Source organism: Truncatella angustata (assembly GCF_020726525.1).
Source record: "Truncatella angustata strain MPI-SDFR-AT-0073 chromosome Unknown BKA67scaffold_1, whole genome shotgun sequence".
Classification (NCBI taxonomy): domain Eukaryota; kingdom Fungi; phylum Ascomycota; class Sordariomycetes; order Amphisphaeriales; family Sporocadaceae; genus Truncatella; species Truncatella angustata.
The window spans coordinates 7,476,490-7,502,493 of NW_025763381.1; the positions used below are offsets into that span (position 1 = coordinate 7,476,490).

At 50.6% G+C, this 26,004-nt stretch overlaps 8 protein-coding genes across 8 annotated transcripts; 4 read left to right on the forward strand and 4 right to left on the reverse strand.

Annotated features, from left to right (window-relative positions):
- The first annotated feature begins 1,279 nt into the window (after positions 1 to 1,279).
- BKA67DRAFT_550410 (chromatin associated protein KTI12) lies at positions 1,280 to 2,535 on the forward strand. The gene is made up of 2 exons (XM_046101655.1): positions 1,280 to 1,404; positions 1,455 to 2,535. The coding sequence occupies exons 1-2, from the start codon at positions 1,400 to 1,402 to the stop codon at positions 2,458 to 2,460; spliced, it is 1,011 nt and encodes a 336-aa protein (XP_045965314.1). The 5' UTR covers positions 1,280 to 1,399; the 3' UTR covers positions 2,461 to 2,535.
- Positions 2,536 to 6,541: 4,006 nt separating this feature from the next.
- On the forward strand, positions 6,542 to 7,384 carry BKA67DRAFT_654316 (uncharacterized protein; the record flags this gene model as incomplete). Its single annotated transcript, XM_046106540.1, has 1 exon — positions 6,542 to 7,384. The coding sequence occupies one exon, from the start codon at positions 6,542 to 6,544 to the stop codon at positions 7,382 to 7,384; it is 843 nt and encodes a 280-aa protein (XP_045965315.1).
- A 567-nt stretch (positions 7,385 to 7,951) lies between these two features.
- BKA67DRAFT_687481 (serine racemase) lies at positions 7,952 to 9,115 on the reverse strand (the record flags this gene model as incomplete). Its single annotated transcript, XM_046109053.1, has 2 exons — positions 8,785 to 9,115; positions 7,952 to 8,733 (listed from the first exon to the last, which is right to left on the reverse strand). The coding sequence occupies exons 1-2, from the start codon at positions 9,059 to 9,061 to the stop codon at positions 7,952 to 7,954; spliced, it is 1,059 nt and encodes a 352-aa protein (XP_045965316.1). The 5' UTR covers positions 9,062 to 9,115.
- Positions 9,116 to 10,726: 1,611 nt separating this feature from the next.
- BKA67DRAFT_590266 (major facilitator superfamily transporter) lies at positions 10,727 to 12,184 on the forward strand (the record flags this gene model as incomplete). Its single annotated transcript, XM_046104567.1, has 5 exons — positions 10,727 to 10,791; positions 10,841 to 11,214; positions 11,278 to 11,481; positions 11,539 to 11,698; positions 11,767 to 12,184. The coding sequence occupies 5 exons, from the start codon at positions 10,727 to 10,729 to the stop codon at positions 12,182 to 12,184; spliced, it is 1,221 nt and encodes a 406-aa protein (XP_045965317.1).
- Positions 12,185 to 13,147: 963 nt separating this feature from the next.
- On the reverse strand, positions 13,148 to 14,884 carry BKA67DRAFT_511268 (peptidyl-prolyl cis-trans isomerase cyp8; the record flags this gene model as incomplete). The annotated part of the gene is made up of 1 exon (XM_046097394.1): positions 13,148 to 14,884. One exon carries the CDS (start codon positions 14,882 to 14,884, stop codon positions 13,148 to 13,150), a length of 1,737 nt encoding a protein of 578 aa, XP_045965318.1.
- Positions 14,885 to 15,656: 772 nt separating this feature from the next.
- BKA67DRAFT_590268 (lung seven transmembrane receptor-domain-containing protein) lies at positions 15,657 to 17,571 on the forward strand (the record flags this gene model as incomplete). The annotated part of the gene is made up of 6 exons (XM_046104568.1): positions 15,657 to 15,731; positions 15,792 to 15,825; positions 15,892 to 16,416; positions 16,470 to 16,544; positions 16,597 to 16,839; positions 16,892 to 17,571. 6 exons carry the CDS (start codon positions 15,657 to 15,659, stop codon positions 17,569 to 17,571), a joined length of 1,632 nt encoding a protein of 543 aa, XP_045965319.1.
- Positions 17,572 to 17,823: 252 nt separating this feature from the next.
- Positions 17,824 to 19,861, reverse strand: BKA67DRAFT_78007 (uncharacterized protein). Its single transcript, XM_046109430.1, has 2 exons — positions 19,707 to 19,861; positions 17,824 to 19,650 (listed from the first exon to the last, which is right to left on the reverse strand). Exon 2 carries the CDS (start codon positions 19,597 to 19,599, stop codon positions 18,076 to 18,078), a length of 1,524 nt encoding a protein of 507 aa, XP_045965320.1. The 5' UTR covers positions 19,600 to 19,650; positions 19,707 to 19,861; the 3' UTR covers positions 17,824 to 18,075.
- A 499-nt stretch (positions 19,862 to 20,360) lies between these two features.
- BKA67DRAFT_642183 (uncharacterized protein) lies at positions 20,361 to 24,976 on the reverse strand (the record flags this gene model as incomplete). The annotated part of the gene is made up of 3 exons (XM_046105793.1): positions 21,311 to 24,976; positions 20,597 to 21,264; positions 20,361 to 20,538 (listed from the first exon to the last, which is right to left on the reverse strand). The coding sequence occupies exons 1-3, from the start codon at positions 24,515 to 24,517 to the stop codon at positions 20,361 to 20,363; spliced, it is 4,053 nt and encodes a 1,350-aa protein (XP_045965321.1). The 5' UTR covers positions 24,518 to 24,976.
- Between the last annotated feature and the right edge of the window lie 1,028 nt (positions 24,977 to 26,004).

Below are 26,004 nucleotides of genomic sequence, written 5' to 3' on the forward strand. Positions count from 1 at the left end.
AAATAGTGCAGTGAAGTCATCATCAAGTTTTGCGGAGAGTGGTGTACATGATCCAAGGTAGTGATGAGAGAACAATCACTTTGTGTGCTTAGTTTATATTAAAATTCGAATCGTGTCCATCAGAACCACCCCTACAAGAGCGCTTACAGTCCCGGTTTTATATGCGCTTTGCTATAGCTGCTGATACCCCGCCGATATGAATCAACTCTATACTGCCACTATCGGAAGACCACTCGTGTAGATCACGGACCAATTACACAAGGCGTTGGCTATATCGCATAACCAAGGCATGGTGAAAAGTGGAACTCGTGAAACTCGTGCATAATTGGCGGCTCAGGTTGTATGCCACCCGCCTTTTCGAAGCCGTTGGCTCCTTGCAATAGAGTCTAGCAATATGAACCACATGATATGCGTCCATGGATTGTATAGTCACCTGCCGTACATAGACCTTCTGACGGCTACATGCTGAACAAAATCATTGAGTTACCTCGTTGCCAGGCAGAAACGACTGCTTATTGTAAGAGACGCGTGCTATATATCTACTCTTGGACCATGCATACGAAAACAGTCTTCGCATTTCCTATGGACTCTTCCCCATACAATGCGAATGGATTCTGGTTTTTGGACACTTATCTCAGATATCTTCAATTACAGTTCGTCTCTAGTGAGGTAGCATGGCTCTTTCCTGCCACTCTCATTCATAGACGATATATATACTGAGGCACAAGCCGTGAACAGGACTGTGTCTGTAAGTGTTTGGCACGTTCAACGGTCCCGCAGGAGCTCAGCTGTAGATGCTAGGCTTGTACCTCACCACCAAACAGTGACAGAGCAACAGTTGAGACAATAACAATCATCACCCGCGACACTGACATTTCACGGTCCTTTTATGGCCGGAAGGGGACTCAGAGAAGTGACACTCGGAAATGTCTCTCCTAGACAGCAACACAACATCACCGCCGTTGTGAGCTTCAGCTTTCACGAGCAACAAGTAAAACGTTGAATTAATGTCTTATTGAGCAGGTAACACAGCTCCTGAGCGTCGACGAATTCGCAATACGTTTGGACTCACCCATAGCCCGATTCGAAACGTTTCCCCAGTGGTGAGATGGTCAACACATTTTTTGTTGACGAAAACGAATATGCAATCGCATACAGTGACATCCACAGTGAAAAGGAGATGTTGCAGCTTCGGGTTAAAAGTCCCTCGTCTTTTCGCGTTATAAAATATGCTCTACCTGAGCAGCTTCCCGGGCCCGCTTCAGCGGGATGCTGCCCCGCGATGGTGGGGGTTGGGCTTCACTGAATCCTTTACTTGCGCTACGTCACTCGAAGAAAATATTGAGTATCTTCCCACCACGATCCTGCTGGGTGTATACCTACTAGAATAACTGCAGCCATGCCGGTAATGTCGAGCCTCAATTCTCGCAGAGGTCCGTACTGACTCTACAACAGCTTATAGTTCTCGCAGGTTTTCCCACGTCGGGCAAGACCACGCGCGCAAAGCAGCTACACAAATATCTGTCTGAACGCATACAGTTGGCCTCAGGCGACGCGCCGCCCAAGTACCGCCTGCACCTCATCTCAGACCAGTCGCTTTCGATTCCGCGGTCCGTGTATGACCTTTCAACTCTACCGGCCCACGTCCGATCCGCCAATGCCTCGGAAAAGGATGCCCGGGCCAGCATCTACGGTGCCGTGAAGCGCGTGCTCTCGGACAAGGACATTGTGATACTGGACGGCTTGAACTACATCAAGGGCTGGCGGTACCAACTACATTGCGAGGCAAAGGCTGTGCGGACGCCGAGCTGTATCTTGCAGATCGGCTCTGGCAAGGACAAGGCGAAGGAGGTGAATGAAGCCCGCCTGCGGAAGCAGAAGGAGCAGGAAGCGTCGCAAGGGGAAGACGACACAGCGATAGACGAGGCAGAAGCGCCGTATTCACCAGAGAACTGGGAGAACCTGGTGTTCAGATACGAGGAGCCAAATCCCATGACGAGGTGGGATAGCCCTCTGTTCACTCTTGTATGGGAGGACGATGAGGCGCAAACGAAGCAAGTCTTTGATGGTCTTTGGGACGCCATCGCCGGTGAAGGGCGTAAGGTTGTCAAGCCAAACCAAGCTACCGTGCAGAGAAGTCGCGATGCTGGTGGGGATTACCTGTATATCTTGGACAGAGAGACTCAAGATATCGTGAAGAGGATACTGGATCAGCAATCCGATGATGGCGGTGATGAGATCACTGTTCCGAAGGGGACCAACAATGACGAGACCTTGACTATCGACCTCCCAGTGGGCAAGAAGGTGGGCTTGCCACAGTTGCAACGCCTTCGGCGGGCGTACATGGGCATGAACAGAGGTGGAATTGGCTTGGAGAGCGTTGGCAACTTGTTAGGACCTAGTCGCATTCGAGAAAGCTTCACGAGATATTTGAATGATTCTTTCGAGGCAGATGGATGAGATGCAAAGGAGATGCGATATACACTTTTCATATCAAGATACCCCTTTAATGACATGCCGTTAACACCACCGAAACTACTGAGCGTTCGATCAGTCCTCTTCTTCTCCCAAGCAACTGCTACCTTTCAGATCCCTCTTCTTTTTCTTTCTTTTTTTTCTTTTTTTCTTTTTCGATCATTTCAGGAATCATGTCACCCAGATAGTCCCATCCTTGAGGTTTGGCAAACTTTAGCGTTGCATGATCGTTCATGACCTGGCTGGGCGTCCGGGTCTCGACCAACTTCTTTCTTTCAGCTGACGAGAACTTTGTGAGTTGGCCGACTAGGTTCGTTTTAAGCAGTCGCTGGATTTTGTCCCAAGTCTGATTACCATCACCGGTAATATATTCGTAGTGGAGGTAGGGTGATGTGAAAGAATCAGCGACCACATATAGTGACAGCTTCTTGTGGACTTGCTTCCCATGCGTCGAGATCAGAGTCAGAGTCCCTATCTTCAAGTTTGTTGTGCACTTGGAACCCGCAATGCTCCAACACAAAGTCTGGTTGAGAAGAGTGATGGACAGCCGTACAATCGAGTTTCAGGATCCACGTGTCTCTGTCTCCTACGCGCCTGTGGCCATGGTCCCACAGGTTTCCTAGTGGCTGTTTCCTGTCATCGTCATCGCACTCGTCGTGCTTCTCCAAGGCCACACTCCATGTTCGCATGCACCAGCATCGATTGCTGAGTTTGACGTGATGTTCGCCTCTCAACGTTTCCATGCGAAACAGAGGCACAGTCTCATGAGAGAGAGGAATGTTGCTTGGGGGGAAATCGAATACACCTTGTTCCATGAGATAAAGGCCATATAGGCGGAACTAAGGGTGAGCACCAACATATTTATTATGGGCGCAATATGGACGACATAAAATGAAGACAATTGTCTGCTGTGTGCGCCTACCCATTTCCCCGGAGTTATCGTTGCATCTTATGTATTGCGTTCCCTGATGCTTGTGAGTAGTAAATGTACGAAGACAATGACAAAGCGTTACACACAAAATAGCCGTCATATTGCCATGTTTCGTCATAATTTTTAGCAATCCTCTTTTGCGACTTTTCTTTGTGCCCTTCTGACTCGAGGAGATTGATGAAGCCGCATGAACCGGCACCTTTCCGAACTGTCAACTTCAGGGGCGTCTCTGCCAAGACTACACGCTCGAGGAACTGCAGCGCAAAGTCTCCTACAATGAGGGCGCCAGACTTACTCTGCTGACAATGGAAGGCGACAGGGTCCTTGAAAAAACCGCCTTAGATTCAAGTTGATGTTCCCTTCGTTATTCTTGAGATTTTGTCGAATGGTTCGGCATGTTTGCGTGAGCCTCAGTACGTCGCGGGAGTCCAAGCAATCCATAATTCCCTGACGGATAGTGTAGACGACGAAGAGCTTGGTGAAAGCCCGTAGACCAGCACGATATTCACCTGGGTAGGGAGCCATGTTGATGGCGGTGCCGTTATTGGGGGAGGTACGAAAGAAGCGTGTTGTAGCTGTTACCAAAGCCTACAGTATGGCGCTCGATGGTTTGAACCAGTCTGTGAGCTTGGAACGGCCCTTGACCAACTCGGGGCATATCTTGCCAACTTAAAACGCGGTCACGGTTTGATGTTCTGGTATAGATATCGCCTCGACAAAGTCGTTGAAAAGTACTAAAACAAGGCAATGGAAAGTGAAGCAACTTGCTGTTGAATGGCATGCTTAATGAAGGCTGGTTTTTCATTGTTATTGATCTATGTAGTAATCGCTACCGCTAAATTTGTAGGCCCCGGAAAACGAAAATAAAATTATACTTCAAAGTACATAGAGTCTTTGGTAGGCCCTAATCCGTTAGTGAAACTTGGGTAGAAGATGTCTGGTGCAGGCATACGTTGCAATCTCGTTGGTAGGAAACAGTAGTGTGCCGACACCACGACAAAATCTACACCTTCGGACTTTCGAGTCGAATATACAAGATCGATGTCGATTCAGCAGTACCTCCTTTATTATGTTGGGACTATCCGAAGAGACAGTGCTATCGTCTTTTGTCACTTGCCCCAGGCCGTGCCAACTGGCCTTTTCGACACTGGAAGGTTTCACCATCTATGTGTCAATATTGAGCTGAACGTAAAGGACTGAGTGTTACCAGACCGGTCGAGTTTCGACTATCTCATTAGTAATTGTTTGACATCATGAAAAGAAAAGATTCAAAAGCCGGAGTCGTGATCATATGACTCATGTGAACAAGATGTATACGAACAATACTGATGTTCAGCTAAACCAGTACTCAACCGCTTCTTTCAGGCCTGGTATCATAGTGTCGCTATAGCAGCCTACATTGGAAGCCGCTCCCACATGGTCGACCGCAGCATCTAAAGTCGAAAGCACGAATAAATGCATAGCCTTGGCATAAGATCGAGTAGAGTTTGCGGCGATCAGGAAGCGAGATCTGCACACATTTTCGTCCCCATAAAGATCAGAGAAATAATTTATTTCGGTGATGATTCAACGAAGACCTGGGACTTTGTTCGTAATCATGTATAACAAACGCCGGAGGGGCATATATACGTATTTACCTAATGAGTCATGCCTTCCCATGAAAGCAGGCATCTGGATATAGTTCCTGAACTCGGCGCGTGTAGACATTGTGTATATCCGAACTTGCGGGTCTTTTCTAGCGATTTGGGAGATGTGACAGTACACAACTGTGCCTATGTTGTACAACAAAGATTGATCATGCTATTGCTGTTGTACCAGTAGATCACAAAACCAAAGGTAAGGCAAAGAGACCCACTAAGCTTGAAAACAAACATGCCGTCCTTGTCGTCACATAGTGATGGTGGGATAGTGCGTGCTCTCTTGCGTCTTTCTTTTATGGTGGACCACAAATGCTGCGCATTGTTCACGATTGGCCGCCGAGCGGGACGGACGCACCGTCGTACCTCTAAGGTTAGTGAATGCAATGTTGTGTGGCTATGTGTGTTAGCTCTGGTTAGATTGAGCTTTTTGGTTGAGCAGAGACGTGCAGCTAACGCAACCTCTCCCAATCCTTCGCACTCGGATTCTGGCGTTGCCTAGCCTAGCAAGCCTCTGCCCTGATTGATGCCGCTGGGGCACCGGCCCAAGCCAGCGAGAACCCTGCAGTTTACTTACCGTAGACAAACCAACATAGCCTAAACTGGTCAGACTATTCGCGATATGCCACGCTACCGGCGAATCGTTATTGTTTGCTGTCTGTAGAGAAGCTCATCGCTAGCAGAGCACAATAAGACGGCATGCGATGCGAGGAAATTGTTGGGCTCCTTTGAAGCTCTACCTACTGCTTGGTAGATATGTTGCGATCGCACACGAAAGTGTAGGGTGCGAAAGCCCCTCCGTGGGTGTACTCACCACATGAGATCCGGGGCCACCACCCTCAACGCAGTGGTTTAGTCCATTTCTGACAATGTCTTACAGCCACTGAGCTACACAATTTTCCACTTCAGCTATGTCGTTGTCTAGCTCTGCCGTCTGCCGAAGAAGCCCTACGTATTCTTAACGGAAATTCGTAAGCCTTTCTACTCATTGGGGACTTTTGCGCGAATGAGTCAAATTATTGGTTCTTGCAAGCTGCTAACTGGTCAGACTAAGTCATCTTCGTCAGCGAGATAAGCTTTACTCCCGGCTGGGCGGGTCTGCCAACGAACAGGCATCCCCTGCGCATCCCCGTGTGGCTCATCCTTCGCATGGGATTAAAACCCCCTCGGATTCGCTTAATTGCCTTAATTGGCTATAGTTAGTGGCAGGACTATATGGCCTCCCAATAGGGCTCCCTGGTAGACGACGGACCATGATAGCCTCAGTTACGTACCCCATATCAAGATCAACGGAATAGTATATTAATGCCAGGAGAAGCCAAGAAAAACAGGAGTCTCAACGCCTCACCACTCAGCTCAACATCACTTGCCTGCCAGAACGTCTTGCGTTCTTAACTATCCGAAATCTTTTCAAAGACATCCTTATCGAAGACTGAACGGATATTTTTATTTATTTTTTACCATATACCATCTTACGCCTTTTAAAGCACTGCCTATCATGGCCTTGACAGAACATGACGGCATCTCTATAGCAGAGATTTGCGTCTACTCGCCAGCTCTGATCATTGCAATATTCCTCTGCATTCGCCATGGCTTCGGTCGCAGCTCAGGATGGTTCTATTTGATCATGTTCTCGCTTGCACGTCTCATCGGTTCCGCTATGCAGCTAGCGACTATATCTCAGCCTACGAACATAAGTCTATACATTGGCGCTGCGGTGTTGGCCAATGTTGGCTTATCGCCTCTGATCCTCATCCAACTGGGACTTCTCAGCCGCGCCTTGACGAGCATTCGCAAGTCCGTCCAGACATTCGTCAACGAGAAAATGCTCCGCATCGTCCAGCTACTCATCTTGGTCAGTCTGATTCTGACCACAGTGGGTGGTAGCCAAGCAGGATCCGACTACGCCAATACCGGTGTTTACGCTGTACCTGACCTCTCTAGAGCGGGTATGGGGCTTCTGATCGCCGGCTTCGTCTTGACTGTCATGGCGGCAGGCCAAGTTGCAATGCAGATCTCGCACGCCGAGCTTGGCGAAAAGCGGCTCAGTCTTGCAGTGGCACTGGCGCTACCATTCATCCTTGTCCGCATGGTCTATGCTGCTGAGTCAGCCTTTTCGAGCAACGCCAAGTTCAACCAGCTCACGGGTGACATCAATGTCCAGCTCGGCATGTCAGTCATTATGGAAATGATTGCCGTCGCTATCATTGAAGGCTTCGGCTTGTCTTTGAAGAAGATGACCCCAAAGGACCAGAGCGGAGCTGCCACCCAGAAGCGTCTTGTTAACGATCAGTATGAGATGGTGCCTCATGCGGAGAACGGACACAACAGTAGCCGCTAATGTAGTCAGCTCCTATTAGTTGTAGGAGTGTATATAGAATTTCTTTTGTATATATAGATACATAGTTTTATGAGATATCACAAATAGATTTGCTTTTAACGAGATAACTGGATTTTGCACCACAATTATGAAGACATACAATCAAGTCTGATTCATACTGCTTAGGCCCATGTTTTGTTCATAAGTGCACGATAGCCTAGTAAGTATTATTTGGCTTCTCAGACACTAAGATTCAATTTTAGGAACTTGTGTAGTGTGAGAACGAATTTCTGGACAAGAAGGATTGACAAATGGAGTTAGTGGAAGATAATCTAACATCAGACTGGGTTCTTTCATGAGATGATCTAATACCCTGTGGGAAGTGTTATACGAATAAGCCCGTATCAGGTAGAAGCTGTAATATGAAATGAACCGACGTAATACGGCATGGGTTGGGGCTTTACTATGCAAGTGTTTGCGCCGTAGTGGAATAGTGCGGAATACTATAATGGTATATTCTTAATCAGTAGCAGCAGACACTAGAAAAAACACAACGTAAGGGTGAAATGACAATTCTAGACATGCTTCCTACTGCTGAATTAATCCAAGCATCTTATCGACACTGATGTTACCCCCGCTGATGATGATACCTATCCTCCATGAAGATCTCGTAGACAGGAGTCGTAAGCAGTCGTTGTTAAACAACAGAGCTGACAGGCTGACCGCCGCACTCGGCTCAACAACCATCTTCAGTTCTTCCACCATAATGCGCATAGTGATTTTGATTGAATCTTCTGTGACGCCGAAAACGTCTCGAACGTACTTGCTGTCGCAGAGAAATCTCCAGTTGAAGTCAGCGGTCGGAGATCGCAGCCCCTCGGCAATGGTCGTGAAGTCTTGGTTGATACTCCCCTGTCGAACCCCCCTTTGACGAGCAATGCGGAGATCAGCACCGCCATTCTTCGGCTCAGTGCCTATGACCAGTGTACCAGACCCTTCGCAGATGAGCCCGGTTCCGGCAAGGAGTGCGCCTCCAGCCGATGGTACAAGTACCAAATCAAGAGGCTGGTGGCCCATATCCTGAATTTGGTCAGCAAACTCCATCATCACTGTCGCCTGTCCCAGCATGATGTCCTCGTCTCCGGACGGCGGAATGAGCGTTGCGTTTTGTAATTTTACAATCTTGTGTGCAAGTAAGGCACCATCAGCCGTATTGTTACCGCGAAGAATGACTTTAGCTCCATACCGCTTCGCCGCTGCGATTTTATAAGGACTGGCAGTGAGAGGCATGATGACTGTGCACGGAATCGCTATGTTTTTGTGCTGCGATGCCGTTTGGGCAGCACAGGCGGTTGCGAGTGCGTGATTTCCTGATCATAGTCAGCTCGTATCCAAATGCATGCGATGCTGTTTCTCTATACCTGTACTATAGGCAACTATGCCACGAATCAGCTGAGAATCTGACAGTTTGTTGAGGAAATGCGTTGCCCCTCGAAGTTTGAATGACCCCGTCGTTTGTAAATTTTCACATTTGAAGAAAAGTTCAATCGATGGTGGCCTGAGCCCACTCTCCCGGAGGCGCTTCTTTAACAATTCTGCAATTGAGTCGGACTTGATGACCGGCGTGCGGACGAGTGTGCTAGTCAGAAGAGCGTGCGCATCAGCTATGGCTGCTTTCCAATTCTTATCAACCGCCATCGTGAGTAGAAGGACTGGGCTCAAGCACGGCCCAACGGATCATCACAATTTTCCTATAACTTACTGAAAGCAGCACCTCGCATTTAAGGATTGAGAATCAAAATTCATGATGACAAAGCTAAAATTAAACACTGTGACTGTCCATACCAACACCGGGCTATAAGCGCCTTCGTTACTGAGCCCGTAAGCGAGTCTTTGGGCACTGTTTGAAGCTCATGGTAACCCCATGTCCACGGAAAAACATGACAGAATGGATATACATGAACTTTCACACCGACACATAAGTAACGTAGGACTCCCGAAGGATCAGCCATATTTCTGGGTGCCAGTGATTATTGGTAGATTGATTTCATACTACGAGCAAGGGGATTCCCATGAAGCCAATCAGACTTCATGTCAGCTAAACCAAGTAGTCATAGATTCGTACAACACATTGACGGCCATCAACTCCATCTAGACGAGTCGTTGAGGTACAAAAGCGGAACGCTCAGTTGAAAACACGCAGTGCTCTTTTCTCGGCGGCTACCGTTAGCGATCGTCAACCGACTAGTTAGCCACAAAAGAATCGCAAGATTCAAAAGACTCTCGTCACTAACAGCCAAAGCGTTGTGTATAATGCCAAGAGATCTGTGGAGGCGAGATCACTAGAAAACATTTTACCAGCGCTGGCGTACAGTGTAATCAATTCACTTTCGCAGGAGTGCCTGGGGATCCTTGAAAAGCACGTCAAATGTTGGAGGGGGCTGTTGTCGCCATTGTGATCCAACAGGATAAACCATATTGTACATTTTTGGACTATGTCCAAACCGCTTTCATTTGAAGTACCGATGTTACGTTCTGCTAGCTAAGTCTCTTTGAATTGGGTGACTCTTTAAATACCATGTTGGTGATAGCACGGTAAGATCTACCCAATATGAGAACGCGCTACGGGTCTTCCTTCTCTTCAACCAATAGACTGGTACCGTGGCCGTTGTTAACGCTGTTAGACGCTGTTCCCCAAGCTTGTTAGCAGCGTCTTACTGCAGAATGCAGGTATTTATCCATTCCTGAAAAAGCACATTCAACAGGGGAATCACAAGGTCTTGTGGCGCTAAGTGATAGAACCGGAGATTGTGTCAACTCTATTCGTTATAAACCCCGGTTTTCTTGACCGATGTGAATTACTGACACCTGGAAAGTCTATTACTGGTTGTGTTACGATCGTGGTTGCCACTAACAACACATTGCGGCCGACCCATCCTGGCACCATCCTGGAACTTACGAAGACCGCATGAATATATGCATACAGCAGCTTTGAACGATGTGTATGCCATTACGCGATGTGAAATTATGACTGCTGGCTCGGATACGAGAGTCTTCTAAAGTCGAGTGACATCGTAAACCTATAATCTCAGTCAAGCTCCTCGACGACAAGTTCACAATCATCTGGCAATTGAGTTTCTTCCTAGATATTATTCTGCCTCGGGTATCATCGCCATAATGCAGGACTTGGAGAAGCAGGGTACTCCGACCGTTGTTGCATACATTCGAGACACTGCGAAGGTCACAGATGGCGTATCTCAGAATCTTCATGATTCTAAGCTGGGCATAACCACAATCATATCTGAAGCACGCAGCAATGAGAATGGTTCGACACCTTCCGGACACGATCTGGTGAATTCTCGAATGGATGGAGGGTCGATAGCATGGCTTCAAGTCTTGGCAAGCTGGCTGCTATATGCGAACACTTGGTACCAAACCTCCCCCAAAAGCTCTCAGGCAGGCCTAACATGATTTTAGGGGTCTGACAAACTCCTTTGGCGTTTTCCAAAACCATTATACTACAGTCATGCTATCTTCGTCTACTCCGTTGGCAATATCCTGGATCGGATCTCTACAGACTTTTCTGACAATGGCCACTGGTTTGTTTGCTGGAGTCGTGCTCGATTCTGGCCATCTGCGCTCGGCAATGCTTGTCGGCATTTCGCTACAGGTGCTGGGCATGTTGATGACCTCTATCTCAAGTGAATACTGGCATTTCGTAATCGCGCAGGGCCTATGCGTCGGGCTTGGTAGCGGGATCCTGTCCATAGTATCGCTCGTCATCTTGCCCCTGTATTGGCGTAAGCGGAAGATGACAGCAGGCGGAATCGCAGCGACCGGAAGTGGACTGGGTGAGTAATGGAGAAGAGAAAAGACACCGTCTCATGTCAGATTTTAGACTGATTGACCGGCAGCCGGCGTTCTGTATCCCATCATGCTCAGGCGCCTCTTCCACGAAGTCGGGTTTCCTTGGGCAGTAAGGTGCTTGGCACTTCTCATGTTGGCCATGGACGTCTTAGCATTTCTTGCAATTCGTCCAAAGACGCCTGAACGACCCTCAGGACCTCTGTTTCGACTGCATTTCCTCAAGGACAAGAACTATGCGCTTTGGGTCATCTGTACGCATCTGTTTTCTATTATACCCCGCTCATAGCTCTTACGCTAATCTTATATAGGCTTCGCTTTTCTTGTCGCAGCAGTGTACACTCCTTACTTTTATGATGCCAGTTTCGCTCTCAGCATTGGTATAGACGAGCAAATGGCCATATATGCACTGAGTATCATGAACGCATCGACGCTGATCGGACGGTTGCCCCCAGCATTGCTGGCGGACAGGTGAGCCTCACCTCCAATACATATCACTTCAGAGACTGCAACGTAGTAGAGCTAACAACTGCGTTTAGATTCGGGCCAATCAACGTGCTCGCCCCGTGTACCATAGGCACTATTGCCATTCTTTTCTCCTGGCTGGCAGTCAAATCGCTTCCGGGCTTGATTATCACAGGCGCATTGTTCTGTTTCGTAACTGGAGGAATGGTGTCGCTTATGCCACTGACTGTCACCAATCTCACCGAAGACGCTGCCGAATATGGGACTCGCATCGGAATGGCTTATACGATCGCATCCATAGGAGCTCTCTTAGGCAACCCAATTGCCGGGGCCACACTCTATCGCAAAGAGGAAGCTGAATCAGGGCCCAAGGCTCTGCAGCTAGATTTTCGGGGGCTTTGGGTGTTTTCTGGATCCTCAATGGCGATTGCCGGCCTGTTGATGTTGTGGATAAGGTACAGGGTGGCTGGCCTGAGTTGCAAGGTAGTATAGATTCCCAGGGTTTCGCCGTAACCAAGCTTAGGGAAGATACTCTCTCCGTTTATTTTGTTCAACAGAGAGAGTCGGTACGCCCATACCCAAGTGCCGGCGGAATCCATCGCACGAGAGGGACTTTCCATTCACGGGTTCTGGACAATGTTGTGACGGGCGGGACTTTTGCTGAATGCGCAACCAAAGCTCACTCATATGCACGTGAAATGTCAACATAAGCGCGCATTAGGCCCTATACTAGCTCTCCACTCTTTGAACTTTTGCCCCGGAAAACCAATAGTCTGGTGGGGGCATCATCGACAAGGATATGGGAAATCGACGCTATGACAAGAGTCAGAATGACGATATTGTGAGAACATTCCAAGTCAGCCCTGCCAGCTGCTTTGGAACGTTACGCGGGTTCTGTCAAACTTTGCCATGATCAGCATTTACTCTTGCGGAACGATTGCTCCTGTCCATGAACCCGGATCTCGGACCTCAACTGCCAGGCACGAGCAGATGTATAGAACATTGCGTGGCATGAAGTCTGGTCAGCTTCTGCCCGACTCTCTGTATACCAACCAACCATCTTCACATGCTTCTAATGTGATCCATATATGTGGATATTGTCAAGTCCGGTAGCTTGTTCACAAGATCCCTGGCACACACCCCGATCAGTTCATCTCGACATGATTTATAGAGCCGTGTTGCTGAAGAGTTTTGGGAACAAGATGCTCCCAGTCATCTCCCAGGTGGCACTTCGCTACCAAGTGACCAGGGTCTGCGAATCGAGGACCGCTTAGAGACGGATCTGATGTCCGCCGTGTACTCTTCAAACCGCAGATCTTGAGCATCATGAACTATTCTGATCCACGGACCTGTGTTGGATCTGTCGAGGAGCTCACGGGCTGAATGAGACCGTCCGCGCCGCTGTGTAGCGCTGTGTCGTCAAATGTACTTGTGTCGTTTGGAATTCAACCGCCTCTACCAAGCGTCAAAATTACCAAATCCACCGCTCTTGGCCTTCTTCCTGACTGGCTCTTCCCATGCGTCAGGCACATCCTCCTCCACAATTCCGTCCTCGACATCCTTTCCGTTGCCGTGTTGTTTCTTCAGGGCATCTTGCAGATATTTTCCAACGTTGCCTTCACCGCTGCTGCGATCGACTGTGCCATCTTGCCTGACCCTTTTGCCCGTCCAAGTCGTCTTGTCATCCTCGGTGCCACCTCTCCGCTCAATGTCCTTCCTCTCCTCTTCCTTTCGTTCCTTGTCCTTTTTGGCCTTCTGGAATTCCTCAAACGGGTCCAAGTAGACGACGACGTCTTTGATGACGATCTTGTTTAATGGGCGATCGCTGCCATCGGTTGGAACGTCCTCCATTTTGTTGAGCACGTCCTTTCCGCCGACGACCTTGCCAAATATGGTATGCTTGTTATCCAGATGCTTGACAGGTCGATATATGATGAAGAACTGGCTGGAATTGGTATTCTTGCCCTTGTTCGCCATGCTGAGCATGCCTCGCTCGCTGTGGGTCAAGGGACTCTCGAACTCGTCGGCGAAGTTCTTTTTCCAGATGCTCTCGCCACCGCGGCCAGTACCGGAGGGGTCTCCTCCCTGGATCATGAAATTCCGGATATTGCGGTGAAAACTGATGCCTCTGTAGTAGCCTGTCTGGGCAAGGCGCACGAAGTTCCAGACAGCCTTGGGAGCATATTCTGGCTGTAGTTCGATGTTCAGGTCGCCAAGGTTGGTTTCTATTCGTGCGTAGCCCTTGTGCCTTATGCGCCTTGGCTTTAGCATGTATTCCTCATCAGTGAGGACAGCTCTCTCGCCGCTCGTCTCGGGGGTGAGACCGGTGGATGTAAAAGAGGCGGCAGCACGCCCAGTAGTGTACACTGCGGCGTTGTCGGCTCGCTTCCTGTCATGAATGAGCGACTGTTTCGGGCCGTTTGTCGACGTTTTGACGAGGGCTTTGGAGCGATTGACGTCGCCGCCGGATTCCCGCTCCCTCCGTGCCTTCTCGACGGCCTCTTTTGCCCTGAGGACCTTGTCTCCAACTCTGCCCAGAGCACTGATGTTGACATTGCCCTCCTGTCTTTCCGCCTCCTGCTGCGGCGTGAGCAGGGCATTCTCGCCGTCCTTGAGGTACTTGAACTGGCTCAGATCTCTGCTCTCGGCATTCTGGGGATCTTGCAGGGTGATGATGTCGGAGCGGCCAAACTCCTTGTCGTCGAGCAGGTCCCGCCAGACCTTGGCCTTGATGTTCATGCGATGGACAGTCTCCCAGGCAAAGACGTTGGCATATGTGTCATGCCGTATGGCAACAATGTGGGTGTTGTCAGTGAAGACCTTGAAGGTGACAGGGTCGATCAGATCGCCCTTGCCATCGCTGGCTGAGCCGTCGGCACCTCTGGAATCGACGTCGCCGTTTCGGGCAAAGTTGAGCTTGATCAGATCCTTCAGCTGCATGGGGCTGCCATCGACGGGGTTTGTGCCGTGAGAGTCCAGCCACTTCGATATGACTTCGAGGTCGAATATCGTGCCGTTGGCGGTGCACACGGGGTTGTTGAAGGGCTGCAGCGAGGCGGCGCAAAAGTTGAATGGGAGGCGCTTGAAGGAGCCGGCAGAGGCGCTCGCTCGCGCACCGGTGGCGGCAGAGAAGGCATCAGAGGACGACCACTCTGAGTGAGTGATGTACAGCTTGTCTGTGTTTTTCCCCATGGTGGCGGGGGATGGTGCGCCCGGGTCGCGCCTATAGAGTGCTGTGAAGGATCGGTGGTGGTTTGATTTGATCTGATCTGATTTGGTTTATTTTGTCTTTTGGTTTGTCTTGTTTTTTGTTTTGTTTTGGCCTGTCGGAGATGTCCTGTTCCCGTATTTTGACTTTGGGCGGTTGCGACAGCAGGCCTCAGCTCCGAAATCTAGAGCTCGAGCTGCCCGGTTGCTTATCTTATCGGGTGGTGCACATGTACTGTACTGTATGTAGCTGGTTAACCTTGGGCTGCTAGCTCTCGATGCCGGCTGCATTTGGGTCTGCAGGTCTGCGACCCCCCGGCCCCACAGTTTCGCTTGGCTTTAGCGTGTGTTCTAGCGCACCTCTGTGCCAGCTTGTTAGCTCTTTGCGCAATGATCCGCCCAAACGTCAAGGGGTAAGGATAAGTTAGATAGCTCGCCAGGAATGTTTCCAAGCTGCAGGCCAAGCGTACAGATCACCGTCCGAGATAGAAGTGACTGAGCCGGGAAGCCTTTTCAACTCACATGCTCTTTTCCTCTTCCCGACCTCTATTGACGTTTACCACAAACCCCCCCATCGTTCGAGAGCTCTGCGAGTCTTAGGCCGTCGAGCCCTTTGAAATCCGGTAGTCCGGCACAGTCGAGGGTGGACAGGACACATTTAGATTTACATCCATCGTAACACTCACGCCCACTGCTGGTCGCAGCACAACCTCGACGAGGGAACGCAAAACCTCCCCGAACTGCACACAACCACATAATGAAGGGGTGGATAACGTCCACTCTCCTGCTGGGTGCGTCCATATGGACCGCTCAGGCGTTAGAGGTCAAATTAGTGAGCGCATTCTGCTTGACTGCGGCACGCCCACACGGGAGGGAGGCTAACCTGCGGCAGGACCAAACCGACGAAGGCAGACAAAAGTGCAATGGTACGTAGTCAATCCAACCATGGCCCCTCCGCCCACCCATGCCATCGTACTCACGAGTCCGTACAGGAATGTACAGCAAGCACGACTGGGGCGGTCCCGTCGACCCCTTCATCTCCATCGTAATACCCAAAGTCGAAGTCGCCGACGGCCAGGATCCTATCATATCTCTCCTGATCTTCGAATGGAAAGACCAGTCGCTTATTGGTGCCCCCGAGAGCTCCAACAGTTACGATTTTATTTGCAACGCCGACGCCATCACCCAGGGCTTCTGCGACGAGGCCGATGCTGGCAAGTTCATCTTGGCCGCCAACGCAACCGAGCTCAGCAACAACCTCATGCTTACTCAGGCTGTCCACCTCAAAGACGGCACCACGGTCAACTATCCTATCAAGAAGACTGGCTACTTCTGCGTCGAATCATATGGCTACAACACGGACGAGTACATGGGCGTCGTCGAGTTCCGCGAGGCCTATGGCGAGCTACCTGCCACACAAATCCCCAAGCTGCCATTCTACGGCGGCGTCACCATCCTGTATGCCGTAGTCTGCGTTTTCTGGGCTTTCCTGTACTACCAGCATCGATATGACATCCGTAGGTCCTTGGTCTCGCTCGCAAAGAGGACAGCAACTAACTTTTGACTATAGTTCCCGTGCAGAACTATATCACTGCCATCTTGGCCTTCTTGGTCGTCGAGATGTTGATGACGTGGGGGTTTTATGGTAAGCCCACTGCTCCACCTAGCTGTATTGAGCTCGTGCTGATGTCTGGCAGATTATCTGAACAGAAACGGCTCCAACGTTGGTGCCAAGGCTTTGCTCATTGTCGTGGCCGTCCTGAATGCTTTTCGAAACTCGTTCTCCTTCTTCCTGCTCTTGATTGTATGCATGGGTTATGGTGTGGTCAAGCCATCCCTGGGGAAGACGATGACATATGTAAGATACCTGGCCATCGCGCATTTTGTCTTTGGTCTGGTATATGCGATCACAAGTCTGCTCGTATCGCCTGACACAGCCAGTAAGTCTCCCTCCTTGCTTCCCCGTGGCCGATCAATCTGCTGACCGCGCAGGCCCCTTTGTTCTTCTAATCGTGCTCCCTCTCGCCGGCACGTTGACGGCTTTCTATGTCTGGACTCTCAATTCCCTGAACTTCACTCTCAAGGACTTGCGAGAACGCAAGCAGAGCGTCAAGGAGGCCATGTACAAGAAGCTTTGGTGGTGCATTTTGATCTCTATCATGGTCATCTTCGGCTTTTTCTTCTTCAACTCCTTCTCTTTTGCCTCGGCAACAGACCCTGACTACGTGCCCTTCCACTGGAAGTCAAGATGGTTCATCCTTGACGGCTGGCTCAACCTGGTCTACTTTGCCGATGTCGCCTGGATTGCCTACGTCTGGAGACCGACGGCCAACAACAGGCGTTTTGCCATGAGCGATGAAATCGCCCAAGATGAGGATGGCGGGTTCGAGTTCGCAGATGTCGGCAACCCCGATGACTCGGATGAGGACGAGGAGGCCATTATTGGAACCAAACCTCCAGCTCAGCGACAGCAGAGCCAGGCATCATCATATGCCGCGCCATCAGGGCCCCCGCCGAACCACCAGCAGTCCGGACAGGCAAAATCCATAAGTCCGAGAGACTCATTTGATGACGGCGAAACTATTTTCGCGGTGGGCGAGGATGGCGACAAATTCAGTGACGATGATGAGGACGACGAGGAAAGGTCAAAACTAGTGCCAGGAAAGAAATAGGGGACTGACTAGGGCATTGCCAAGTGGGTCCTGAATGGGTCTTTGGGACTTGGGAAACAGTATATGCAAAGTGTATAATAGTATTTGCAGTCTTTGCGACGGCGTTCATTCGTGGCTTGAAACATGCTCGAAACTTTTTGGGGCTATTTGTGCAAAGGACCCATAGCCACTATCGTACGGGACAAATGGAAGCGGGATTGGATAGTTATGTAAAACACGCGTCACATGCCCTGATATAAGCTGCAGTTGGCAGTAACTGGCACTTGTCGCGCCCCCAACCAGATCCGACGATCTCGTCTTATGGTTTGAGATGAAGCGAAAAGATTGTATGTTGCCAGCGGCCGTGCAAGCCGACGAAAATGTACATGCATGCGCACAGATCTCATAAAGCACATGGATATATTATGGCGCCCGACGATGAATTGGAAATACCCGGGCTTGATCACAGCCCACGGTCTCCTGTTCGAACCTGACGCGCCTTGCTTTCCAAACTTGGACCAACCTCTATATTCTAGGGTAATACCTCCAGCCCACAACCGCCAGTCCTGCCAGTAGCCCGGCCGCGGTGACCAAAGGCAGGCCATACTTGTGCTCGCCCTTGCCTACCACAGCTTGCGTGCTCAGTTTCGAGTCTTGGAGTCCTTGATGCTCATATTCGATCTCGTGGGCGGGCAGGTTTTGTTCTTCGAGCCACTCCAGGACTGGCGTCTTCTTGATGACCGGCCCCATCACGTATTTCAGGCCGAGGCGCGCCAGGGGCACATAGGGCAGTACCCACGTCGCATAGACTCTGAAGCCCCAGTGCGGCCACGCGACCTGCCGCGCCCTCCTCCTGCACACCCGGTCGATGGTCGGCATGACCTCCAGCCTCTCCCCCTGGTACTCCTCGAAGATCCTCCTCAGGTCGTCGGCGCTGGGTGCCGGCCCGCTCGACTTCAAAAGGCCGTGCAGCTTGTTCGCGATAGTCACAATGTCCGTCAGGCCCTGGTTGAAGCCTAGGCCCGCGTGCGGCTCAACCTTGCGCACCGCGTCGCCCACGAGCACAATGCGGTCCCAGGTCCACGTGTCCACCAATCCCTCCTCGAGGTTGATCAGGCCGAGCGGGCCCCTGTTGTGCTTGGAGATGATGTCGTTCAGGGTGTAGCCCGGCGTCATGTGGAGATGACCCCATTTCTCTACGAGCTTCTGTTTGTCGTCTTCGGTATACCGCGCACGGTCTCGGGTCGGCGTTTCCAACTGCTCGTACACGGCCCACCACGCCTGCTTCGTGCCCGTGAGGATCTGCGTCGAGATACCCGGGTGTGCACCTTCGAAATTCGTCTCGTTCGGCAGGCCGGGAGGGATAGGCGCGTTTCCGAACAGCATGCGGAAGCTCGCGAGATACGGGCTCTTGTCGTTTTTCGCCCGCTCGGCCTCTTCCGCGGCAGCCTCCGGATCCTCCTCCGCCTTCGCCTTGAGTTGCTGCATGGCGCTCCTGACCCGACTCCGCACGCCGTCCGCGCCGATCAAGATGTCGCCCTCCACCACGGTGCCGTCTTGGCAGGTCACCTTGACGCCCTCGTCGTCGACCTGGGCGCCCACCACGCGCTTCCCGAGCAGCACGCTTGATTTGCTCTCCTGGCTCAGGTTCTCGTACAAGCACTCCACAAAGACGGGCCGGTGGACCACCCTGAAGCCGTGGCCGTGTCGGCGCTCGGCCATATCAGCCAGCCCCGTCTCCCTGCACAGCACGCTGCCATCTTCGGCACGGAAATTAACATAGAAGTTCGTCTCGTCGACCAGCGGCCTCAGGGCCGAGAGGAGGCCCAGCTGGTCGTAGACACGAAAGGTGGACGGATAGAAGAGCAGCAGCGAGCCGATGTAGGGGGTCACGCTGGGATGCGCTTCCAGGACCGTGAACCTGACGACGGGGCGCGACGAGCTTGCGGACAGCGTCGCGGCCAGGGACTGGAAGATGTGCGCGGCGCTCAAGCCCACCAGGCCGCCGCCGGCCACGATGATGTGGAAGGGCTTCTGGTCCTCGGCCATTGTTTACGTTGGTGGACGTCACCTGGCCAAATTGGCCGGGGAATTCAGGGGCTGATGCTCAAAGTCAGCCCGGGCACTTTTAGCTCGGCTTCTCAAGACAAGCTGACTAAGGAATGTAGGTGCTGAGGCTCAATGACTAGAGACGGGTCCGAGAAAGAACGGTCTCTACGTAGCCTTGCGCAATCATTACAAAGGAATCTATCATTTTCACACAGGCGTGGTTGGCGGGAACGCCGAGAAGTGAGGGACCTCACGGACTCGGGTTTCTAGTACAAGCCGTTGCACTCCGAGGTGTCCACATGTGTGGAAGCGTTGGCGTGGCCGGTGCTTTAACGGCTTTGTGGGGTTTAGTCACTATGGAAAATAAAAAGAAACCCCCCGAATCGGAATGTCTACCGACTGGCGCCCCGAAGCTAAAATCAACACAGACACAGACACTGTGGCTTGGCCAAGTTTGCTGCAGAAGCAATCATGCCATAAATAGCACGCAATCAGCTTCCCTACGAAATCCTGGTCGACATCCAATATATGGCGCGTTCCAGCAGTGATACACGTTCGCTGCCACTGTGTTACGAATATTGTAGTTCAGGACGGATTGCAAAACATGCTGAGCATTCACAAATGAATAGGCCAGATATGAATGAACAATCGATAGTACCACATCACCCGTGGCGGGTAGAACTTCAATTCGCCCTCTCATAAATGATACATAAATGCCTTCTAACACCAAAGAGGCCCCATACTCCATACACTGAACATTATCATGATCTGTCTGACGAGGCCGGCATTTCTCCATACCGACCACGAACTCTTGTGGTATCGTACGCGTTGATGACGCGCGTTTGACTTTCATCTGCTTGCGAAAAGGCATATCCGCGTTGCTTTCGCATTCTCTGTACTTGTCGTACTTTTCTGATGGCTTTCTGGAACTGTTCCATTCTGTGAAATTGTCAGTACAGGCTGATTGAGCGCTGAAAATTAGGGGGGGAAGGCTTACCTCGGCCTGTAGTCTTGGATGTTGTATTTTTGGATTTCCTGGATGTGATGGTATGTTTGCGGCCTGTACATGCGCTTCCCATACTTCCAGGAGAAGTCTCTAAGCAGGCATACGCATGGCAGAACAACCAGCTGCAGGTAGAAAACTGGAGATGTGAATAATTTCGGTACGAGACCATCGTACTCCGTCGAGAAACCCAATTTGGGAGCCACGTAAGCGTAGACGGCGACAAAAACGAACCAGATCGCCATACTTCCTGGAATCGAGAGAACATGGTATTTGGTCCAGTTGTTCGTGATAAGCCCAGCCTTTCCGAGAACAGTAGCAAGGACAGCCCCGTAGAGGGCTGTTCCCCAAACCCAGTGGCCGGCTGTCGTTCCGTCATTCAATATGGTGTCGCCATACCAAATCAACTCACTCCCAATGTACAAGATAATCGAGTGATAGAAGGCATTGAGGATCCAGTTCACAAAAACCCTAACCTTGAAAAATTGGTTCTCCTGACCAATCGAGTAAAGCTGCGGGTAGCGGTCGAGAAGACGTGCGGAGATGAATTGATCCAGGATACCGATAACCAGTGGTGGCAGCACGGTGTAGAAGACGTTGTAAAAGGACAGCGTCCATGACTCGTAGATAACCTCACCGGAGAAGACGTTTTGGAAAGTGTACTAGGATGATTAGTAAACATTAGAGAGCCTGTGCCAGTCGACTTACCCAGAACTGTGTCATGTACAAGGTGATATTCTTGTAAAATGAGAACAGAATGGCTCTGCTAACACGTTGATAGCTCCAAGCGCCGTGAACGAGAGTGAGCTTGCGGAGGAACCTGAATTGAGCAATTGAGATATCTGCGCTTCGCGCCGCCTGAAGACCTTCTTCACCACTAATGCCAACACCGATGTGCGCGGCTTGAATCATCGAGACATCGTTGGCTCCATCGCCGATAGCCAACGTGATTTCGTCTGTATACTTTTTGACCAATTTCACAACCAGAGACTTTTGTAGGGGCGAGACACGGCAGCAGATCACAGCCTTGCACATAACAGCAAGATCGTAGAACTGTTTTTCCATGTCCTTCTCGAGAGCATATGTGAGCGATTTGCCATCAATGACAAGCGCGAGTGTATCCATCTCGATTTGACCCTCAGCATTGCTGTGGATGGCTTCGAGCTTCTTTTGAATATTGTCGCGGGTTGCTGCGGCATTTTCTTCATTGACAATCAACAGTGTCATGTCTTCACTAAGGAGCTTGGAGCTCATGCCGATATTGATGGCTGTTTCTTGTCGATCACCAGTCAGAACCCAAACTTTGATGTTGGCCTGTTGTAGGGTATGGATCGTCTCGGGCACACCGTCTTGTAAACGATCTTCGATGGCAGTTGCACCCAATAGGTAGAAGTCATGTTCGATCAGCTCGGCAGCCTTGTCAAGTTCTTCGGCTCTGTTACCACCCATAGTCGTCTGTGCCTTCTCGAAAATGGATATCCACTCCTGGAATTCATGGTCGGGAATTTCTCGCACGGCTAGACAAAGAGTACGTAGGCCTTCTGACGCATATTCCTCAAGATGGATTAAGGTAGCATCCACATGCGGGTTGTTCTCAGAAAGCCGCTCGAGGATGACGGTGTCGGCTCCTTTGGTGTAACATCTGATCTTCCCATCGGGACAACGGTAGATGGTTGACATTCTCTTCCTTGTTGAGTTAAATTCACAAACCGCCAGCAGCGTATACTCGTACTCCTTACCCTCGACTTCAATAAGGACGGAACGAGGCTTACGAGCAATGAATTTGTACCCAAGCTCCAAAGCACCTTCGACTAAAGCACCCTCGTCAGGTGAAGCGGCCTGGTATTTGATCTTCCCACCCTTGGACTCGTCTCGCTCAGGAATAACTGTGTGACAAGTGGACAATAGACCGAGGAAGTGGTGAATTGCTGGTGCGCTTTCGTGGTTCTTGCAGTTCTCCCGGAGCCGCTTGAAATCATGCACGCCTACTTCCACGCCGTCCTGGACTGTGGCACGCCGGTCTTCAGGAACCTCATCAGCATATTGAATTCCAGCAATTGAGCACTGCTTGAACTCCATCATGTTGCATGTCAGGGTTCCTGTCTTATCGGAGAAAACGAAGCCAACCATGCCAAGCTCCTCAACCAAACTTGATGTTCGGCAATTGGCAGGGGTGTCGTTCTTGTCATAGTAGATGTCAAGGTCGTCATTGATGAGAATACCGTGCCAATACTTGACCATTTCTATAGTGACAAACAAAGAGATTGGGACCAGAGCTGAGAAGAGTACCCAGTAGGTGACCAGATCTTTGAAGATGGTCTGGACGACGATGCTGGCGCCGTCGAGGGAGTCAAGCATGAGATAGGGAACTGAACCGCCTCTGGAAGATCGGAAGACCAGGTCACCAATGGTACAAATAGCGCTTAGCACAAGAAGCAGACCTATCAGGGCTAGTACAAGGACATTCAGCTGGCGCTCAACCTTGGTCCGCTTGATCGGCGTTGCCGTCGCATTGCGCATCAACTTGGTTTCGTGTCCAGTAAAGACAACGATACCATGAATCCAGGGCGTGTTCCTCAAAGTAGCACCACGCAGAAGTAGCTGCTCAGGATTCAACGGCAATTCCTTCTCGCCGCCGCCGGCTGCCATGGTCAGGGTTGCTTCATAGGTGTACAAGCTACTATTCGGTTGCTCGGAGCGGAGTCTGCCACCAAGCCTACTAAGCTCGTTGGTACTGATCAGAGGCGAGGTTTCCGGAATAGCCTGCTTAATCTTCAGATTGGTTTCTCCATCGAGATTCGCTGTTTCGATATAACATAATCCCTCCGGCTCGGAACTAGCCAAGAGCACCAGATCAGCAGGGAATGGTTCTTCGGACTCGACTCGGACAATATCCCCGACGGCCACATTTACCCATTTGGTGTCCTCGAAGTTTGATCCACGCAGCACCCTTGCTTTGGAATTGTTCAGCGCACTATCAGCCTGCTTCCTCCGATAATCCTCGACCAATTCTTTTCCGGCTGATACCATTAATACGACAATCAAGGGTCCGATAGTCGTATAACGATTCGTCGGGGAGAGATTGGGGATCTGCTGCAATGCTGCTGTAAACAAGAAGAAAACATTGGCGAACTTGGAGAACTGCTCGAGAAGGAATTTTGGTAAGAATGTGGCGACATTGTACTTGGCGGTAGAAATATGGTTGTCGACATATTTGTTTGCCGCGTTCGCCGGGGGGTTGTTGAGGTGTATTATCCTGGGACCGAGTGTGGATGGATCTGGCTTGCTCCCCCCAAACCCGAACTTGAAGTTCTTCAGGTCGAACTTCTTGCCCTGTTTCTGTTGCGGCTCGACAGTGGAATCCGTTCGCCCTCGACCGCCGGGTTCCGTCAGCGGCAGGTCCATTTCCGAGTATCCTTGGCCCATGCCCATCATCTTCTTAGCTCTTCCCATAAAGCCCCCGCCTAGTCCAAGCACACTGTTGCGTTTCCTGGCATTTTCACGCGCTTGCGTACCGTTGCCGCCGTGCTGGTAGTAGGATTGGGAATCTTCGGGGTAGTCGTCGAAGTCGTCTGCGTATCTCTGGTAGTTGTCCAGACCTGATGTTTGGCTGTATTGCCTGTCGGCCTGTCCCAAGTACGGCGGACGCGGGCCAGAGCTCGTTGCGCCTACGGGGGGGTTCTTGACAGAAGGGTGTGTCGTTTGGTTGTGTATCCCAGCTTCGGGCCCAGGTCCAGCTCCAGCTCCAGCTCCAGCTCCAGCGCCAATGAAATCATCATAGGATACGGAAGGTCGGGAAGGAGCATCATCTGCCCGCTGGCCGCTATTGTAGCTATACGTAGGCTGGTCATCCAAGTCCAGTAGAAGGTCGTCGTTTTGGCGGGAGCTGCCTCCTGGAGGCGCTCGTCCAGACATATCGGATTGGCAGCCTCTGATGCTATGTCGGGTTCGGGTCGACTAGGGCGCGAGGAAGAGTATCGTTGCAACTATCGTGTTATGCCGAAAGGGTTATTGGTGTTGAGAATCATGAATGGCAAGTGCGGTGTTTCGTTATTCGGATGCTTGTTCGGATGCGCAAGTGAGGGATTCGGAACTCGTAAGAGCAAGGGCAAGAGCAAAAAGTAAGAGCTCGTACAGGGATGACTTCAGCGCTCAAGCAATGCGGCAATCTGTCATAACAAACAACAGGTAGGCAATTACGTATGCAGTGAAGTGAGTTGGGTTGTCAGAGACTAAACAGTGGAAGCTGCTTCGCGCTGCCGTGATCGCGGCAACTTGAAACAATTAGGCTGGCGATAATGTTGGATCAATGCCAGATTTCGTAGTTGCAACAAACTCCAAAGCAAGACAATTCCCGACTCCTGCTTGTTCCTTGGCCGTATGCGTTCAAGAAACACTTCAACTGCACAGCCCGCCGCTCCAGCATCAGCAACCAGTAAAATTAGTGGAGAGGTGGGTGTACACGGAAAGTGTAATGCGCTATGAGTGGACCGCTACGGTTAGCTGGTTTTGTGCTGCGTTGCTACTGTACGGCTTGCGACCACTGGCCGGCTCCTCCAGCCAGCATGGCCGAGTACTGCAGCGTGCAAATTGTAGCGCCTTGCGCAATTTGCCCGCTAAAAGGTACTTCTAGACCAGCCAACATGACTATGTATGGTCCAAGCTTCTCCAGGACCCCCCCTCCCGTCTCGCCCGTATACCCCTTGACCAAGGCTCCAGCATTGATTCGTTCTTTTAATCGTTGAGCGCACCGGGTCTGATTCGATGCCAAAGTGTTTCATGTTCTTCAGTTTCAAGCACTACCTTGCATTCACAGTTAATAGAACTCGTTGATATCCACAACATGTAATCCCCTTCTACGGATCCGTACACTCTCCCGGATATTTGTTAACCTTAAAAACCAGAAATCTACACAGTAAATCTAGACACGCCAAGCTCTGTAGGAAATGACGATTCATCTCATATCCCAGCCGCAGCTAACTGGAGGCTAATCTTGCAGTGGCATAGCCTAGCACCACAATGCCCTTCAGCCATTCCTACTGACGACGAATGTTGGCTCAGCTTCGCCTCTGCGTTACGCTACAAAAATAAAAATAATTTGATACGAGAAAGCTTCGTGTTTACAACACAATTTTAGAGGTTCAACCTGCCTAATATTCCCCCGCTCGGGTGACCAGCGCAACATCAAGTATCAATGTCTCGGAGCACGTCGCGGAGCATGTCGCATTAAAGACGAAGTCTTCCTGTAAAACTTTTTTATTTTATTTTTTATTTTTTTTAGCATTCGTAAGTAGCACAACACTGAACTGCTGGTAGTGATGTTGCCGCATGTATTTTCCGGTTCCATTTCAAGCACAAAGCAAATGAGCTGTGAATCATAAGAACCGCATTCTTGACGAAGG